Raw genomic sequence first — 18838 nt, forward strand, 5'->3', positions numbered from 1 at the left:
AGTTTGTTGAATGCCATGGAAACATCTTACAGGAGAAGAGAGCAGGAACATGTATGCCCAAGATCAGAGAATGACTGGACCCCACCCCCTATTTCCAATACCATCCTTTGGAATTTCATTCCTGGGATTACAAGAAATGCTATGCCCAGGAGGGATGGACATACCTCCCCATTCAAAAATGCATCCAGAGAGACTGGGGAGGTCCCAGGGAAGGATATTATGCTTTTCATGAGGTTAACATTTCCCAAGACTGTGTTTCACAGCATTGTTACTAAGAGCTTCATGCTGAAATAAATTTCAGAATGAGTGGGTTAAAGTTATCTTTAATGCAGGACTTCTCAAAGCCTTTGGGAGGCAAATGTTGTCCTTGTGGCACAGAGTGTACATCAATTCCCAAACTTACTTTACCTGAGGACACTGTAGTAGCATATCTTGGGACACCAGGCTAAAAAAAACACCTGGCTTATCAGGGTTCCTTGCGGTTTTGAAAAGTTGTACCAGGACATTATTCCACAGAAATATTTTTTTCATATAGGACTTGAAGCTCTGACATTTTTCTTTATAAAGACATGAGTTGCATATCTTTGCTTTTCACCTGAACCATTTAATTATGCCCTTTGGTGTCCACACATCCATCAGCAGAGCTTACTTAAGGCATGAAGGGAATCATTTTAGGACAAGAAATTTTCTAACTCATAGCCTGTGTCCCCAGGAACTCACTCTGTCCTGTTGTGGAAACCAGGCATCGGCAATGTCAAAGTCCAAAGCCAGCACACATTTCAACTTCTAAGACTCTACAGCAGAGAATGAGCATTTCTCATCATTTTTTAACCTTGACTTTTTCACCTTCCCTCAACTCCCATTCCATTTCCTTTTTTGTCTTTTTCCTTCTTCTTAATAGCTTTATAAACTCCTAAGAAGGTTTACTGTGATGTGGGCAGCCTACATATATATTCACTCGCCTAATCATTCATGGTGTCCTTCTGGATTCAGGGCCACGAATGGGAAAGACCAGGCCATGTTGTCACAGAGCTCCTAGTACAACATTAATGAATGTTCATTTCCTCTCCTACTTATCTCCTTTATTTGCTTTGCCTTGGCTCTTTCTCCCCATTTTGCTTGACACTCTATGCTGTTCCTCCCCAGTCTTGTTCATCCTTTCTCCTCCCTTCCTTGATAGCTTTTTCCAATGACTAACAGGAACCCAGCTCAGCTGGTTTTTATCACGCTCCTGTCCTTGCATTTTTCCAACTCAATTAAGCCATTACCAGGACTAAATGAGGCATGGACTCTCCAAAAGTCACACCTGTTGTCAGGGAGATGGAGGGTAAGAACCTGTGCAGCTGGCGGGTGAACAGCAAGCCAGGCTGGAGGGAGGCAGCCGAGTGTGACTCGGCAGGCTGTGTTCCCCCAGTGCTGAAAGAGGGCCCTCATTTTAAAACAAGATGTCCCTTGCTTTAATACAGAAGGAATGAAGTCTGACACAGACCTGAGGATGGTCACATTAATGATGACAGATAAGATGTCTCTAATTTTTTAACAAATGCACCCCAGGTGCGTATAAAAACCCACATTGTGGATGTGTCCTCAGCTAGAGGTAAAGAAAGCTGTAACCAGAGCCAGGTACATGGGTTTTGTGATTATTGGTTGAACTTTCTCAGGTTTTTCCCTATTCACCCTCATTAAAGTGTACACGTTTCACCTTTTCTGCAATGGTGGCTTCACACCTTTCTGTTACTGTTCTTTATGATCAGTATGACAAAAGAGGCCAAAGATTACAGACAAATCAATGTATTCACTGTATGTAGATAAATGATTTGTACTGGAAATCAATTTTGGTTTCATAACCACCTTTTCTCTAGGCAACCTAGAATTTTTATGTCTGCATGTTAAGAATCAACAAATTATATTTTTTTGAGCTTGTCATGCCTCTAATTTACTGAGTGGTTTTATTTATTTATTTATTTCTGAGTCGTTCTATGTTTAGAGGTCTATGCTTTGGTTTTGTCTAGCTGAAATGTAGACAAAATCATTCTTCTCTAGAGTTACACAATTTCTGGAAATGTTAAAGCCAAGGGGGCAAGAACCAAGGTGGTTTTTACTTTGCTGGAAATCGAAATGTTGCAATGTTGTCTTCTAATCTTGCCCTTCCATCCTCTGTTCATTCATCCCTGACTCTGGAGCTTTTTGGACAAATGCAAGTTCAAGAGATATTGACACTTTTCAGTATCAGGTACCATGTTCAGTACTGAGAAGGCAACTGTGATCATGATGAAAATCCTTCCCTCAGGAACCTTTGGTCTTGTGGGATGACCCTTCTCTATTTTGTCCTACAATTCCCCCCCAGACAACTGCTCGTTTTTACTGGTCATGTTTCATTCATTCTTTCTTTCAGCAAATATTTGTGGAGCACATATTAAATTCTAGGCATTATACTTGGTGCCAAGCTACAGGGATGAGAAGAGACAGGCCATACCCTCAAGAAGTTTCTGGTCCCCACTTTGAATTAATTCTCCTTGAAGTATCTTCTGCCTCTGTACTTTCTCAACACCTACTTCATGCCTCTTTGTAGCATTTGCATCACTACTTATAATACGTATCTTTATCTCCTTTTAAACCATGAGTACCTTGAAGGCAACAATCTCAACTTCCTCTCCTAGGTTCCTCACATCCTCTAGTGTTTAACACATTGCGGGGGAGCTCAATAACTGTTTTTGAATGAACCAATAATTCCATGAATTTACAAATTAATGAACCTATGGAGCCACAGACCAATCTGCCTGACCTCCCATCCCACATCTCCTGGATTAGGAACTCACCAATCAGTCATCTGTTAGTACTGAAACACCCATCATGATTTCAAGGACCTTCTAAACATAAAACCAGCTGGTACACGGGTCATTTCCTCTTCCAAATATATTTGCCTTTGAGATAAAGAACAAATACTAGCTTCAGCTTGTGTTTACAATACTTTCTTACAGGAGGACAAACATGATTATATATGATTTAAATGAAATGAACTTATAGTAAGGAAAACAAATGGGTTCACTTGTGACTCTTGGATAGATACTGTTAATATAGCTACAGAAAGAAGAAATATAATAACAATGGCTTAAACGAGCTAGAAGCATTTTCTATCTGTCATGTAAAAGTCTGGAAACAGTCTCATACAGAGGTTCTGCTCCATGAAATCATCAGCTCATGGCACCATCATTCCCTAAGATAGGGTGCCTGGGTCAAGATGGGCTCCAGCTGTCACCTAGACCTCCGATGCAGCAGAAGGAAGGAAGAGGGATGAAAAGACAAAGGACAAACACGAACTCTTAAGCAGTTTCTTGGAGGCACCTCAGCTGACATCCCACTGGTCATAAAGGAAGTTGAGGGAAGTGGTTTTTATTTCGGGTAACCACATGTCAAGCTAAAAACAATTTTAGTGTGGCATAAAAGGAGGGATACAATCAGATGTCCTTACTGCAGATACTGCAACTGAAGTGTTAGTGACTTGATTCCTGAAAGCTGAAGTCACAATGAACTCCAAGTGTTAATTCACTGTGCTATGATCACAGTTGACACTGCTCTGAGTGTCACTTTCAATGACAGCAGGACTGAGGGAGAAGGAAAAGAAAGCTTTTGCAGTAAGGAAACTGGGGGGCCGTGGGAGTCTGGGAAAGGCGGCAGCAACAGCAGTGGCAATAGCAATTGAAAGGGGAAGACGGGGTGGAGAAAGATGGTAGAATCAACAGGACAAAGTGGTTGGATATTGGAGGAAAGAATGAGGGAGAATTTAGAACAATTTAGCTTTCAAACAAATTAGACCCTAGTAATTGGACTAGAAAGGGCAGTTTGGAGACTGCATTGGACTGGTGGAGTTAACTGCTACAAATTGACCCGAAATCTCTCCTTGATCTCTTACTTCTCACCATGAATTTTCTTTTGAACAGACTAATGAAGTTAATAAACTTCTCCAAGTAGTTAATCTTTCACAGAGAAAATTTAACAGGTCTTAGTGACCTACCTTAATCAGTAATAATGTTCACTCTCCGAATTCAGTACACCACTCCAGACTCCTTAAAATTCTTAGTTCTTGAGGTATTCTTAATTCAAGTGCCAGAATTTCTCACTTGAGTAAGTTGAATATATGGAGAATCTATTCCCCCATCTAGAAAATAAAGTTGGTATTGCAGTTGTGAAATTTAAAATACACTGGATGTTTAAAGGACATGACACAAGGCCTGGTTCAATAAATGCTAGTTTTTGTCTCCTTCCAAAGTGCTTTTTTTTTTTTTTTTAATGCATTCATTCAACATTTATTCAGCACTTACTATTGCAGACATGGCTAAATGCTAGGGAACACAGCTGAATTTAGTTCTTGAAACCAAAGTTATCATTTTTTTTTTCACTTCTGAATGGTGAGATAAATTCTGACCCCCTATACCAATGTGCCTGCTACTGGACTGGGAGTTCCTGAGGGCAGGGAACATACATACATTTGTTACCTTTATATTCCCAGTCCTCAACACATGTACTTATTAAGTGTATGAATGAATGCATGACCAAGGTCCAAGAAATGAAGCCAAAAATCTAAATGCAGGACTGGAGTCAGAGAACTATGGTAGTTCTGGATGGATCATGGATGTTCAGACATGAGGTCATGGAGAAGTTCAGACATTATGGGAGACAATTCCATGAATGCTGAGTGTCCGTGGGGGTACTCCTTCCACATGGGGCCCAGCATCTGCTAGAATGGCTATTGGAGGAGGTAGCGTTCCTAAAGGGCAAGAGGCAGGCAGCATGGGACATGGGAAATCCAGGCTGTGCTCCACCCCTAAGCTGGATGCCTCAGTGTGGAGCTTTGTCTGGCCCAGAGGAGTTCTTTTCTCCATTCACACAAAGGCCCGAGTTTGCCAAGCTACATCCTGTGGATATGAGCTCCTAAAAACTGAAAGATTAGATGTTTTCCAGGCAAAGTTTAGGCCAGAGGGACCAAAGAGGGGGAATGGGATGTGTGGGGTCTGAGAATTTTACAAAAGGTCTGGTGTACTTGAGGAACTGAAGGCACTTTGGGATGACTGGAGCGTGGAGTTCAAAGAGAAAACCACCAAGAGTGAAACTGGATCACAGCTAGCATTTTCTGTGAGTTTACTACTTACACTGTGTTAATGACCCTCCATGCATAGTTATTCAGATCACAGAAAGTGACTTTACCAAAGTCATATGTTAGAAAACAGTGAAACTATGATTCAAAGCCAGGTTTAACTTCAGACTCTGTGCTCCAAACCACACGTTCCATGGCATCCAAAGATTTGTAAAAGCAGATTGCAAAGGAATGAAACTGGAGGCAGAAAAGTCTATGAGGAAATAGTTGCAGAAATCCAGATACGAAATGCTGGCAGACTTAAGATGGCCTTGGAAATAGAAAGGAGTAAATGATTTCAGAGATTTAGGAAGCACAATCCACAGGACTTGGTGGTTGTTTGAATATGAAAGGCAATGATGAGAAGAGGGAGGAGGCTAGGATGACTCCTTATTTTGTGTCTTTGTGGGTGGTACACCATTTGCTGAGATTAAAAAACAATGAAGTAGCAACCAGCAACCTTGGGAAAGAGGTGAGTTAAGAGCGTGCCAAGTTGGAAGCACCTGTCATCCAGGTGGAGATGGCCACATGACAGTTCAGTACTGGCTCTGAACCTCAGGAGAAGCTGTAGAGTTACCCAACATGAACATATAATTGGTAATTGACCCAGAAAGTGGGTGATAGGGTGTAGAGAAGAACAAAGATTTCCTAGCAGAAGGACTTTTCCCTAGATCCAGCTGTTAAGCCTTATCAGCATAATCTGACCTTTGATTTATCTGCATCTTCTACAAGAATCATTCCTCAAAAGTTTACAGAGTATTATATTATAAACTGAAACCAGAAATCTGTGATAAGTTACAAAAATGGGAATCTACTATAATAAAGAAAGAATTAAAAAATGGCCTTTTCTGACATTTTTGATTGATTTAAAGCCAAATTTAAACTTAAATATGACTATTCTGTATTTTCTGTAAGAACATAGGTGCTGAATAAAATATCATTTATATAACAATAATGCAAGGAACTACTACTACTAAGAAAATTCTATGCATTATTCACGCAGAAGAATGAATGAATTAAAATCCAGCAATGACGTCAGTGGAGGCCTTAGCTTATCAATTACCTCTTCAAAATGTGGCCTCACAACTGAACACAGTCCTTCTCCAATATGGGCAAGTAAAGTTTTCTGTATCTCATGCAGTGCTATAAAAATGAGACTCTCAATCATGCCTTACCCTCCTGTTACCCATCAGCCTCTCTAAATGGAAATTCTAAGCCATGTTAGTTGCAGTCATCATAACAAGATGGGATTTAGGCTTAGCTGAATTCATTTTATCTCTTTTCTTTTAGAAAGCCTCACAGACACCCTTTACGTGATGTGGCTTCTAAAGACTCAAGGACCACCCACCTAGTAGTCTGCAAAGGCAAAGGCAGAAATGGATATTCAAACACCACAGCCTCCGTTCTGTTATTAATTACTCTGTAGACATGTGCCCACACTGTAGGGAGTGAACTGCACCAAGGGGGAGAGTTCCAGGGGCCCCCAAACCACCAGCACTCTTGTTTTCCCCCTGGAGAGAAAGCAGAACTATGGCGTTTTATAGCTGCTGTTTCATCCTCTTGGCAAGTACCTGGTGCACTTCTGCCTATGGGCCTGACCAACGAGCCCAGAAGAAAGGGGACATTATCCTCGGGGGGCTCTTTCCTATTCATTTTGGAGTAGCAGCCAAAGATCAAGATCTAAAATCAAGGCCGGAGTCTGTGGAATGTATCAGGTAAGGAAATGAGCCAAATCAAAGCCTATCTTCTATTGTAGAAAAACTGTACCAAACCCAAAGTAATTTTTTTGAAACTTGGTTCTCTCTTTTTAAAGATGGTGATTGGTAGTCATGCTGAAATCACTCCATTCCACTTTTTAAACGAAATTTTTCAAAAAGTAGAATGTCAAAAATATTGAGTAAAAAAATCCATGGCCTGTTGGGGATACGTGTCCAGTCACTTCGTAAATGAATCGACATTGTTCATCTAGCAGCAGTGTTGCTGAATGAAAGACTAAGTACCTAGATGGAAATTGATTACAGGTCTTGCAAACCTGAGTAGTAAAATCTCCCATTTTCCTTAAGTGCCCCAGGTATTAAAGTCAGTAATACCGGAGTGTTGGCTGCCTCACTCTCACTTTTTATTAAAAAGGATTTTAAAGTTGAAAGAAACTTCAGTGGTTGATATGATCCAGGCATCTTCAAAATGCAGACTGCAGGATTTTGGAAGTCCTTCTTATAGAAGGCTGCAATCCTGCTGCTTAACACAGAATATACCTAACGTCAATGGAGAAAACACAGATATCTAAGTGTCTCAACTGAACTCTCTCTTCAGTTACTGGAAGACAGTTATCATGTCCCATTGAATCACTTCTTTTCCGCGCCTGAGTCTTGGTTTTCTGAACAATTACTTCATGACATGATTTCCAGACCCCTCACCATTTTCATTGCCCTCCATCTAATGTTCCCTAATTTATCATGACTATGATACAGCATCTAGAATTAGGCACAATTCTTTCAAACAAGATCTGACTTCTGCAGAGTAGAATGGACTGTGTATCACTTCCCTTCACAAGGGTATCAGAGACCAGGAATGCACCCCAAGTTTTTACCCACCTTTTAAGAGAAAATACCACTTTCTCTCTAAAGACTTGCAATGCTCAAAAGGGATCCTGCATTTTTTTTCCTACTCTTCCTGTTTGCTGGAAAATGAAAATGAAAACTACAATTGCTCCAACAAAACTGGATTTCTGTTCATGTTTCTAATGAAAGCTGGAATAGATAAAATTTTCACATTTTTCTCATGAATACAGAAAAACTAAGTACAGAATTTCAATTATGCTGATTATATACCTCACATACCCTCTTTGTTGTGCCCTACTGGACAGAGTTGTGTGTGTGCTATATACATACTTAATATCAACTAAGAAACCCTGAAATGCTGTATTTTTAAAATTATATTTAAGAAAGACAACAAAAGCAGTATAACTGTTTTATGTAAAGAAATAGTCTATAACCTCTCTAATTTTTCAGGTTTAAAACAAATAACTAAAAAATAAATGATGGAAACATAAAGAAAATAACTAGGAGAAAATGTCACGTTAAAAATTAGGAACCTAAACAATACAGTGGAGTATACAGCAAATTGTTTTTACCACCTATCATTGAGTTCCTGTAATCTACCATATAAAGAGAGAACCTGAGGAATTGTTACATTTCCTCCTTTGGACTGATTCTAGCTCTTACTCTTGGCCAGATCCGGAGAGATGAAAACTATGTCACTGACCCTACTTCTCTTTGTTAAATTTGCTTGATATTTATTTAAAATAATGTTCTTTGAAAAGCAATGTATCCTTATTTTTAAAAACAGAATATATAAATAAAGCAAAAGTCCACAGTTTTAAAACCATCCCTCTACCACCCAGAAATAACCAGCTTGCAAACAGCCCTTCTAGATATGTTTGTTAGTTTACAAAGATGAGACTCATCATTTCCCTTTCCCCTTTAAGCTCCAATAATGTCATAATCTAAATTTGTGCAAACCTCAAGTAATTTTTAGGCTCCAGCCTATTAAAATCCTAATGTTATTTATATTTTCCCTAATCTTTTTTTATCTGTATTATTTCTTAATACTCCACATTATCAACTTCAAATTCTTTGCTGGATGAAGCAGAAACAAATTATTCATTCTATTACTACAATCTTTGCTATCATTACTCCCTCTGTGTAAGGACCAGAGTGAGAATTTTACATAATTATCTCATGTTCACAGCTACCATATAAAAGATAGGCAATGTCCCCATTTTACAGAGAGGTCTCTGAGTCTCAAAGAACACATCATGAAACAAAAGGGTAACAGAGCCATGCATGATTCCAGCACAGCTTTGCCCAGTCCCTAGTCTCAAGGAATTGACCAGAAAGCCTCCATTTTCTTCCATTTCTTCTTTCTTCCAGGTACAATTTCCGCGGGTTTCGTTGGTTACAAGCAATGATATTTGCCATTGAGGAAATCAACAGCAGCCCAGCCCTTCTTCCCAACATGACACTGGGATACAGAATATTTGACACCTGCAACACCGTTTCTAAAGCCTTGGAGGCTACCCTGAGTTTTGTGGCACAGAATAAAATTGATTCTCTGAACCTTGACGAGTTCTGCAACTGCTCAGAGCATATCCCCTCTACTATTGCTGTAGTGGGAGCAACTGGCTCGGGCATCTCCACGGCGGTGGCAAACCTGCTAGGCCTCTTCTACATCCCCCAGGTACATGTGCCTTCTCAGGTGGGGCAGCAGGGTAAGCTGTGTGTGGACTCAAAGAGCTGCCATGCCCACTGTCCATACAGCTTGCTATTTTCCTACCTCTGGTTTACATTAGCACAGAAGACCTTTTAATTAGTCAGGGCACTCTACCATGACCATTTGGGATTTCTGAGACCCCAACTTCATCATGTCAACTAAACCTTCACAACTCTTCCAAAATTCTTTCTAAAATACTGTGTATAAAACTTTGTCTTTTTTTTTTTTTTTTATCAGAGTGTTCAGTTATTTACTTTTCACTCCCTTCCTTCAGTGAATGCCCACTCTTCTGATTTTACTAAAAGGAATGAGACCATGTGATGTAAATCCCATCTTTCAAACTCAAAATATCTGTCCCTAATCCTATTCCCTTAAAAGTCTACCTCTCTATGTTCTGGTTGAGGGTTTAGCTCAGGGGGAAGAAGAGTATACTTCCTCACAGAACAGGAACTTACTCACTACCTTGCACATTCTAGAAATGGAAAATATTCTATTTCATTCAACAAATATTTATAGAACATATATGAATAAATAGTATCCACCCTGCAGGAACTCAGCCAAGGTGGGAAGATGTCTGTATTTTGAAATACTAGTAAACAGTTCACTGAAACAAGTGCTATCATAAACATTTATTCAAAGTTGCATATTTTTCCCCTGTGAAGTACACCTTTTTGCATGTTAATATTCACAGATCTATGACATCATTTTGTAAGAGTGAAAAATTGGAAACAACCTAAATGTCCATGGATGGGAGAATCAACTCAAATGCAACATCCGTTATGACAATTTTTAAATCAAATTATAAATGATAATTGAATTTATCATTTTCAATGTCTAATATATAAAATTTGTAAGAGTACCTTTCATAAATTCACATTTATATGTTGGGAGTCTCCATTTCTTTGGTGATAGACATTATCCTTTTATATACATGTGGCAACTCAAAAAGTCTTGTCATCATTTCCCAAATCCTTACTTCAGGGAATTAAAGGTGCTTCCCATGGGGAAGCCCTGACTATAACTTTCACGCAAAAATGATCTAACAATGCCCTTATCAGTAAATGTGCTGGGCAACATGCAAATATGCATCTTATAATTTTGGCATATTGTACAGAATTTTTTTTAAATACACAAAATGAGTTCTTGTAGCCAACAAGGCATAAGATATAATCACCACCGAATAAATAAAGAACCCAAAGTAAAGGTTTAAACTTTTTGTGGTTTGGATGAAAGATGACTTTAAGCTAAATTGGAATTATTAAAGTGAAAACTATAATAATTCTCAGTCAAAACAATGTTAAGTGTATCTACAGCAGTGGTTCTCTGCTGTGACTGCATGTTGGAATCACATGGGAAGCTTTAAAAATGCTGATGCTTGGGTCTCACACCCCCGAGGTCCGAGGTCCGGGTTTAGGTGACAGGAGAAGCAGCCTGGGCGGCAGGAATTTTGAAAGTTCCCAAAGTAATCCTCTGCAGCAGAGTTGGGAACAGTTTCTCTGCAGGGTAGGGGCAGAGGCCCAGGGGTATTTCTTAGGCCACTCATGCCACCAAGTGGATGCAATAGGCAGACCAGCTGGAACAGTTGTGGTTAGAAGTTTTCTGAATCATTCATGAACTTCTCCCCTCATACAATAAAAAAAACGTTTTGTGTGTTTTTAAGGGTTTTTTGTTCTGTTCTGTTTTGTTTTGTATTTTGGTAGGGAGAACAAATAATGAACTAGTATTTTTGTCCACTTTTCTGGTTCCTTTTGAAAAACTGGACAAATATTATAAATCTTAATTTTAAGAGAAACATATCCATAGCAGATATATTTGTTTGTAATTTTAATCCTTTTAAAGTGCTTATCAATCCACTTTTCAAAAGAAGAAGTAAACAATAATGGATGAATTTACAAAATGCCTGAGTAGGTTTTTCATCTGCAAATATCTGATTCAGAAGCTTGCTGTTTATGTCTGCAAGTAGAGCTCTGTAAAAACAGTAACATCTCAACAAATTACTTAACCTAACTACCCATACGTCATGAACTCTCGTAACAGCCAGAAGGAACTTATTCCGATAAAAGGAAAAAATGTCGATTTCCTATTATAACTTCCATAATCAAAGCTCTTATCAGAAAAATCATGCCCCCTTAGTAAAGATGGACCCGCCCTGGTCTGGGCAGAGGGAGAGGGTGAGTAAGAATCTTAAGCAGTTGCCATGTCCAGCACAGAGCCTGACACAGGACTCAATCTCACCACCCTGTGATTGTGACTTTAGCAGAAATCGAGAGGGACGCTCAACTGACTGAGCCACCCAGGTGCCCTGGCTCTGATCTTTCATACACCAATGTCTTTCATGTTTTTGATGTAGAAACTATTCATTGACAAGAAGGTATATATTGGGAAATTCAAGGAGGACACATGATGTGATGAGCACTGGATGTTATATGCAACTAATAAATCACTGAACACTACATCAAAAATTAATGGTGTACTAGATGTTGGCTAATTAAATTTAAATTTTTAAAAAAGGAAAATTCATTTTAAAACATTGAACATAGAAAACTAGTTGTTTCAACTGGTGAGAATTATTAAAAGGACATTCTCCCCAATTTTTTCAACTTGGCTTCCTTTAAAACCTCTCTAGAAAACTAGAGAACAAGAGATATTAAACACTCTTTCATTACCAGAAGAGAACAAATGGAGGGAGAGAGAAACTAGGCAGAATAGGAAAGAGGAGCTTCCTTGGAGCTCCTCTGAAGAGCTGTGGGTTTATAACCCACGGGGAACCTCATTCCTTCCAGAAGTGAGTCATGGACAAAGTGTTCGTCATAGTGAAGGGGAAGTTAAAAACGTTTCGATCAGAACATGGGTATATTATAACCAATGAGGCAGCACAGAGGAAGTTAGGAGCAACTACAAAACAGTGTATAGAAGACTTTCCTTGATAGGATAAGTAGATTCCACTACTGCTGTGTTGACTTAATGGCCAGACCCATTTCTCAAGGTAGTTTTAAAGAATCACCCACTGGGAATTAGAATGCTCCCTGAAAGACAAATGTTTGAGGGCTCACACTGGAGAGGAACAGATACTACTGGCTGTCTTCACCCTTTCATCCTATCTACCATGAACAGCATGTTTGATAAATTAAATTAATAAATGTTCAAAAAACCACCTCTGCACAGCCTCATTCACTGGTACCTCACTCACTTATATGTTCTCTCCAGGTCAGCTATGCCTCCTCCAGCAGACTCCTCAGCAACAAGAATCAGTTCAAGTCCTTCCTCCGTACCATCCCCAATGATGAACACCAGGCCACCGCCATGGCAGACATTATTGAGTATTTCCGCTGGAACTGGGTGGGCACAATTGCAGCTGATGATGACTATGGCCGGCCAGGTATTGAGAAGTTTCGAGAGGAAGCGGAGGAGAGGGACATCTGCATCGACTTCAGTGAACTCATCTCCCAGTATTCTGATGAGGAAGAGATCCAGCAAGTGGTAGAGGTGATCCAGAATTCCACAGCCAAAGTCATTGTTGTTTTTTCCAGTGGCCCAGACCTTGAACCCCTCATCAAGGAGATTGTACGGCGTAATATCACAGGGAGGATCTGGCTGGCCAGTGAGGCCTGGGCCAGCTCTTCCTTGATAGCCATGCCTGAGTACTTCCATGTGGTTGGAGGCACCATTGGATTCGCTCTGAAGGCTGGGAAGATCCCAGGTTTCCGGGAATTCCTGCAGAAAGTCCATCCCAGAAAGTCTGTCCACAATGGTTTCGCCAAGGAGTTTTGGGAAGAAACATTTAACTGCCACCTCCAGGAAGGCGCCAAAGGGACTTTGTCCATGGACACTTTTATGAGAGGTCATGAAGAAGGTGGTGGCAGGATAAGTAACAGTTCCACTGCCTTCCGACCTCTTTGCACAGGGGATGAGAACATCAGCAGTGTGGAGACCCCTTACATGGATTACACACACTTACGGATATCCTACAATGTCTACTTAGCTGTCTATTCCATTGCTCATGCCCTACAAGATATATACACATGCTTACCTGGAAGAGGGCTCTTCACCAACGGTTCCTGTGCCGATATCAAGAAAGTTGAGGCTTGGCAGGTACATCCTTCACTCAGATAGCAGTTCACTGTGTATTAAGGCAGAGTTGGGTGGATCCAGGCAAGACAGATAAAGTGGTTACCTCAGAAAGGCAGTATTTAAATGGCATTGCTATACATAGCTTTGGATTCAAATTGCCTTTTCAAACATCTGAGCAACTGACTTCCACAAAATTAATAGTCATTTAATTTGACTATCTGTTTAAAGACTTGACTCAACTGTTCTTTAGTCCAGCAGTTCAGAATACCTAGAATATGGCCTCTAAAAGTTTTTAAATATCCTGGAACAGATTTAGTACTGTGTCAAGTATTTTTTTTTTCGATGCTTAAATTACAAATATTGTTCCCTTTTAGCAAGTATTTATTGAGTACCTATTATATTCCATGTACTAAGGGACATAAAACTAGAGTTACTGTGTTTAGCCACTACTTTTACCATAATATTATTCACAATATAATGTGCTGGAACACCCAGTAAGCCAACAAAGTTTAGGACGCTAGCAAATTAAGGGCATAGGAAAAAAAACCTCTTCTTACAAAGATTTCATATTGGATATTTCAAAAAGAAACACTGAAGTAGTTATCATAGAAAATGATTAGATGAAGGTGGAATTTCTATACTTATTTTATGATTTAGTCTTGTTTTGTATTTTGTATTTGAATTGCACATAAAGAGACATCATAATCTTTTTCATTTCATAGAAATTCTGAAGATAAAAGTTTGACTGACTTAAATCCTACATAGCTGTTGTCTTGCATACCTTGAATTTTCAACCAAACCTCATTTTACACTCTTTTTGTATTTTCCTCAGTTCCAGACTGACCTATCAGAGAGTGCATGATCATTAAGGGGAAGGGAAGGGGACATTCCTGAACATGAGTTGAATCACCCAGCCTCCAGCTTCAGCTCCAGCTCCCTAATCTACTAGCTGTATCATTCCTAGCAAGCCATGCTTTAAGTCAGTCTCTTCATCTGTAAGATGGCCCTAATATGTAGCCTACTTTCCACCCAAGGTTCTTTTGAAGGTGAAATGTGATGACATATGTGAAAGCAATTTATAAATTTTCAAGCTCTAAATGGATGGTGATTATTATAGTAGTATTATGCCTCTAATTAAGCTATCAGGTTAAATGGTAACTAAAACAACTGTATATGTAGAAACCAACTCCCAACTACCACAGATCCTTGGAAAAAGATACCAAGAAACAAAGAATGTATAACCTATGTCAGTCATTTTAGCCCTCTCATGGGATCAGGAGTGACTGGGTGACAGAATGAGCCAGGACTGCAAGTACTTCTTAGTCCTTCTTATATAGAGAAAATCTCACTCAGATGTCATTGTTGGCTAAACTTTGTCATCTTTATGAGGTACTTAAAAGTTTCTTTCCTTACACTGCACCACCCTCTTCCTGTACTCTGGCCAAAAAACAAAAAAAAGAAAAAAGAAAAGAAAAGAAAAAAAAGCCAGGAGGAATTCTAATGACAGTCAAAAACAAAAAAGACTTGAGGAGCCATAATGATAAGGAGTGGAGTTTTTAAAAAAGGAGGAATAAAGGGACAATATTTTACTAAATACTGTTGTCTTTCCTCCCTTCCCTTCCATGTCCCCTGAAAGGAAGACTCCAGTCCTTGAAAAGCCTATAGGACAAAGGTGAGGTTGAAGGGGGAAGAGGCTTCCAGTAAGTAATTTGACAGTTCTGTTCTTCAGTGGCTCCTCTCCAAACCAGGAAGTAAGATCCAGATGGTTAAAATCAAAGCTTAGGCATATGTGGAAAAAAAACTGTAAGAAGGAGGCTACAGTCAAGAGTTTTAGTTCCATACAGTAGAAAACCCAAACCAAATTGGCTTAATCAGAAGAAACTCATATTATTAGAGGCTCATAATACTGAAAACTGGAGAAGTATTCCAGATACAAGTCTATGTTCCTTATTCCCCATGGTTAGCAGTTTTCAGTCTCTACAGTAGCTTCAGGTTCATCAGGTCTTTACTGTTAGGCTCTTACTTCCCAGGATCTCTTGTAAAATTCCCAGAAGCCACGTTGATTGAACAGTCCAGGATCACACATCCATCCCTGAAGCTAGGAGGGGAATCCTTTCAAATTATATAAACAGAGTAAGAGGGAGAGTGGATCCCCAAAGGGAAATCAGGATGCTGTTACCAAAATGAAGGAAAAAAGAGAGGCAAAGTAGGCAAAATAAAGAGCCATCACACAGACACCTTGGCCGACAGGTTAAGTACAGGTTAAGATGTGCACTCCTGGCTCACATACAGCCTGGCACAATTCATCCAGCAGAGAAGACAGATAGGAAAGTAGGGGCACAGCTCTAGGAGGGAATAACGTGATCATTAGCCAAAACGTCCATGTACTTGCTCTAAGTCTCCTTTAAGCCTCGGGAACCCACGCAGTTGGTGGGCATTCTGGAATTTGAGATATTGGCCATGTCTGTATCTATCGAGAGATGGACTCACAATTATTCACTCTCATTATGAAGACCTACATGAAAACCTATCACCTGATCAGTATACATAATCTCATCCAAAGATCTCAGCCTGGGATTCCACCCCCATCTCTCTCAATTCTCTTATAAGCCAACCAGCCTGACACATCCCCACAAAACCATCTATGAGGTTCTGTCATAGCATTTTTACTTAGATCATATCCCACACCTGAAGGGCCATCAATTTTCATTTCCTTTATCCTCTGTCCACCACAAACTTTTAACCCTTTTTCAAAACTTTCTCCTAAAAGTCTTTGCAAGTCATACTCCCACACACACTCTTTATGGCCACTCCTTCTTCCTCATTTTTGCCATTTATATACTCAACTTAAGCTTCTATAACTCTTCAGTTGACTGAAATAAATTCTTATTAATTAAATTTCTCATTAAACTGGGTCAATCACAAGTTTTTTCTTTTGTTGATCTTTGATCCCCCTAAAATTTGTCAGTCAATTCATATGCCTTAAAGTATCACTAACAGATAATTTATGAACATACAATATACAATTCCCTCCTGACCTCCTTGGAGATGCCAAGTCCTTCTCCACTGCTCCTCTCTGTCTTCACTCTGACTCCTCTAATGTACTGCTCAGAACTATGGCCAGAATACCTGATACCTGAGTATGTATAGAATAAATGAAAGAAAGAATAGAAATCTAGTTAATTTGGCCTTGCAGAAAACTGTTCAATCCAACAACCCATCCTTGAATCAATCACTCTAGTCCAGTACTCTAGACTCTGATTGGATAAGCCTGTGTCACAATGCCCAACAATCAAATTTGTATGGAACATTACGTAAGGAAATATGGAACCACCTTCTTCTTTCTCTCAGGATGACTGTACATAAGGCATACTTTTCCCCCACCTTAAACCAACCACTCACTAGTCAAAAAAAGGTATGCATAATGACAGAACCACGGTGATAACAGAAGTCAAATGGAATTGATCACTCCAGGAATTGCTAGTACTACTGGGATTTGGAGAGGGGGGTGAATTTTAACCAGAAAAGATGGGGGTATATAAGGAAATATGGTTGAGAGTAGAGAAGGGAACTGGTCCTGGATCTTCCCAATACTCTTAGTACAGGAAGTGGGCAACAATAGTCTCTTTATCTGTGTAAACCATCCACTATTCACCCCTGTGGGGATGGGGTGCTTTGTACCATCCCATCCCATTTTCCCTCTGTGCTATAATGCCAAGTGTAAGAGCTGGAAATCCTAGATGACAGTGGGGGATTTCTAGTCTCTAGTCTTTGGCTTCGTTCAATTAAACATTAGAGAATGTGCCAAGAAGTGGTTCCCATTTATGCTTATAATGAGCAAGTTTGACTTTAAAATCCTTGAGAGGAAATACCCTAAAAGGCCACAAGATGGAAATAGTACCACATAAAAGACAGTAAATGACCATCTCAGTGTTTATACGTTGTACTTTGTCCTTTTCGCAGTCTTTAGTTTTATGAGCCCATCAATTTCGTCTGAATATTATTTTCTATGTTTAAGTCTTCTCACTAGCTGTTTTCCTTTCTCTTCCCCTACATTTATTCTTATTTTCCTCATATTTCTCCCCAAGTAAAATAATTTAGAGGCATATTATACTCGATTATAATCTCAATTAAAATTTTATATTTTCTTTTTTAATGGAATTATTAGTCCTTTCTTTTAAAATTCCAGAAGAGTGCTCTGAGGAAAATACCTAAATTATTTTGTAATGTATATTCTCTTTTGTGGGTCAATGAATATCACTTTAAAGATCCCCTATATTGCTTTTAAGGGTAAAACAGCTTCCATCTCAATCTTCCCTATTATGCAAGGTATTAGTGTAGAAAATTAGGTGTTCAAAGGCAAAACTTGAAAGTCAACAGTTAAAAGAAACATTAAAGATGTCTAAAAAGATTACTTAGACATATGACTTAGAAAACAAATAACTGACTCTTAATGGACAAGGTACCAATTTTGACTAGAAAAATTCAATACTCATGATTTTATTTATACACCACCTATGAGGATGAAACTACAATACCATGCTGGTTAGGATTTGAAATAAGGACAAAAACAAAAGATATTATCTGAGATAGACCTTGAAGGATGAACAAGATTTTTGGAAAGGGTCTATTCCTTGGAGAAAATGTCAAATTCAAAGGCAAATGTACAACCACATAGGTAAATCCCCCAAACATCATGTTGAGCGAAAAAATCCAGACTTAAAAAGGAGTCATACTCTTTTTATTACTATACTTATATCATATCCTTTCTCTAACAATAGGAAAAAAAAAAAAAAACACTTTCTCTAATGGTAGAAAGAAAACAGATCCACAGTGGCCTAGGGCTCCAAGTGGGGGTGGGGACGAACTCGGAAGCGACATCCGGGAAACTTTTGGGATGATAGCAGTGGTGGTTATACTAGCATATTTACCAAAACCCAGAACTCTACTTTTAAAATAGGCATATTTTATCCTATGTAAACTATACTTCAATATAGTTCATTAAAAATATAAAATAATGAAAAGTCCCTGGAGTTGGGCAAGTTCATGCCATGATTGGAGACGGATGTTATTCGGTATAGACCCCTTTTCTGATTAAGGCCTTTTATGTTGCCACAAGCATTATACATGTCTCCATGATCCCATTTTAAAAATAAACCCATCTTCTCAACTTAAATTTTATACTAGTTAAGCTGTTGTAACTAGCAATAGACAATGTAATAGATTGAGTATCTAGTTAACAGTTTGGACACTTAAATTGCTACTTAACGGTTTTATGACCTTGGGCAGTCACTTAATGTGCCTGTGTCTCATCTTCTTCACCTGAAAAATGGAGATAATGAAATGTATAAGTTCATTATA

The 18838-nt window shown here is 39.1% G+C and overlaps 1 protein-coding gene across 4 annotated transcripts in view; it reads left to right on the top strand.

Moving 5' to 3' along the window:
- CASR (calcium sensing receptor) overlaps positions 1 to 18838 on the top strand; it is a 76380-nt gene that overhangs the window by 40733 nt on the left and 16809 nt on the right. For 3 of the 4 annotated variants that reach the window (XM_059162819.1, XM_059162820.1, XM_059162821.1), the window contains exons 2-4: positions 6425 to 6849; positions 9067 to 9373; positions 12614 to 13498. In XM_059162819.1, coding sequence (XP_059018802.1) covers positions 6665 to 6849; positions 9067 to 9373; positions 12614 to 13498 — 1377 coding nt within the window. In that variant the 5' untranslated portion in view covers positions 6425 to 6664. Of the gene's footprint in view, positions 1 to 6141; positions 6251 to 6424; positions 6850 to 9066; positions 9374 to 12613; positions 13499 to 18838 lie in introns of those variants that run through there. The other variant, XM_059162822.1, reaches the window with a different exon arrangement.

This window comes from Mustela lutreola, chromosome 2 (assembly GCF_030435805.1).
Source record: "Mustela lutreola isolate mMusLut2 chromosome 2, mMusLut2.pri, whole genome shotgun sequence".
Classification (NCBI taxonomy): Eukaryota; Metazoa; Chordata; class Mammalia; order Carnivora; family Mustelidae; genus Mustela; species Mustela lutreola.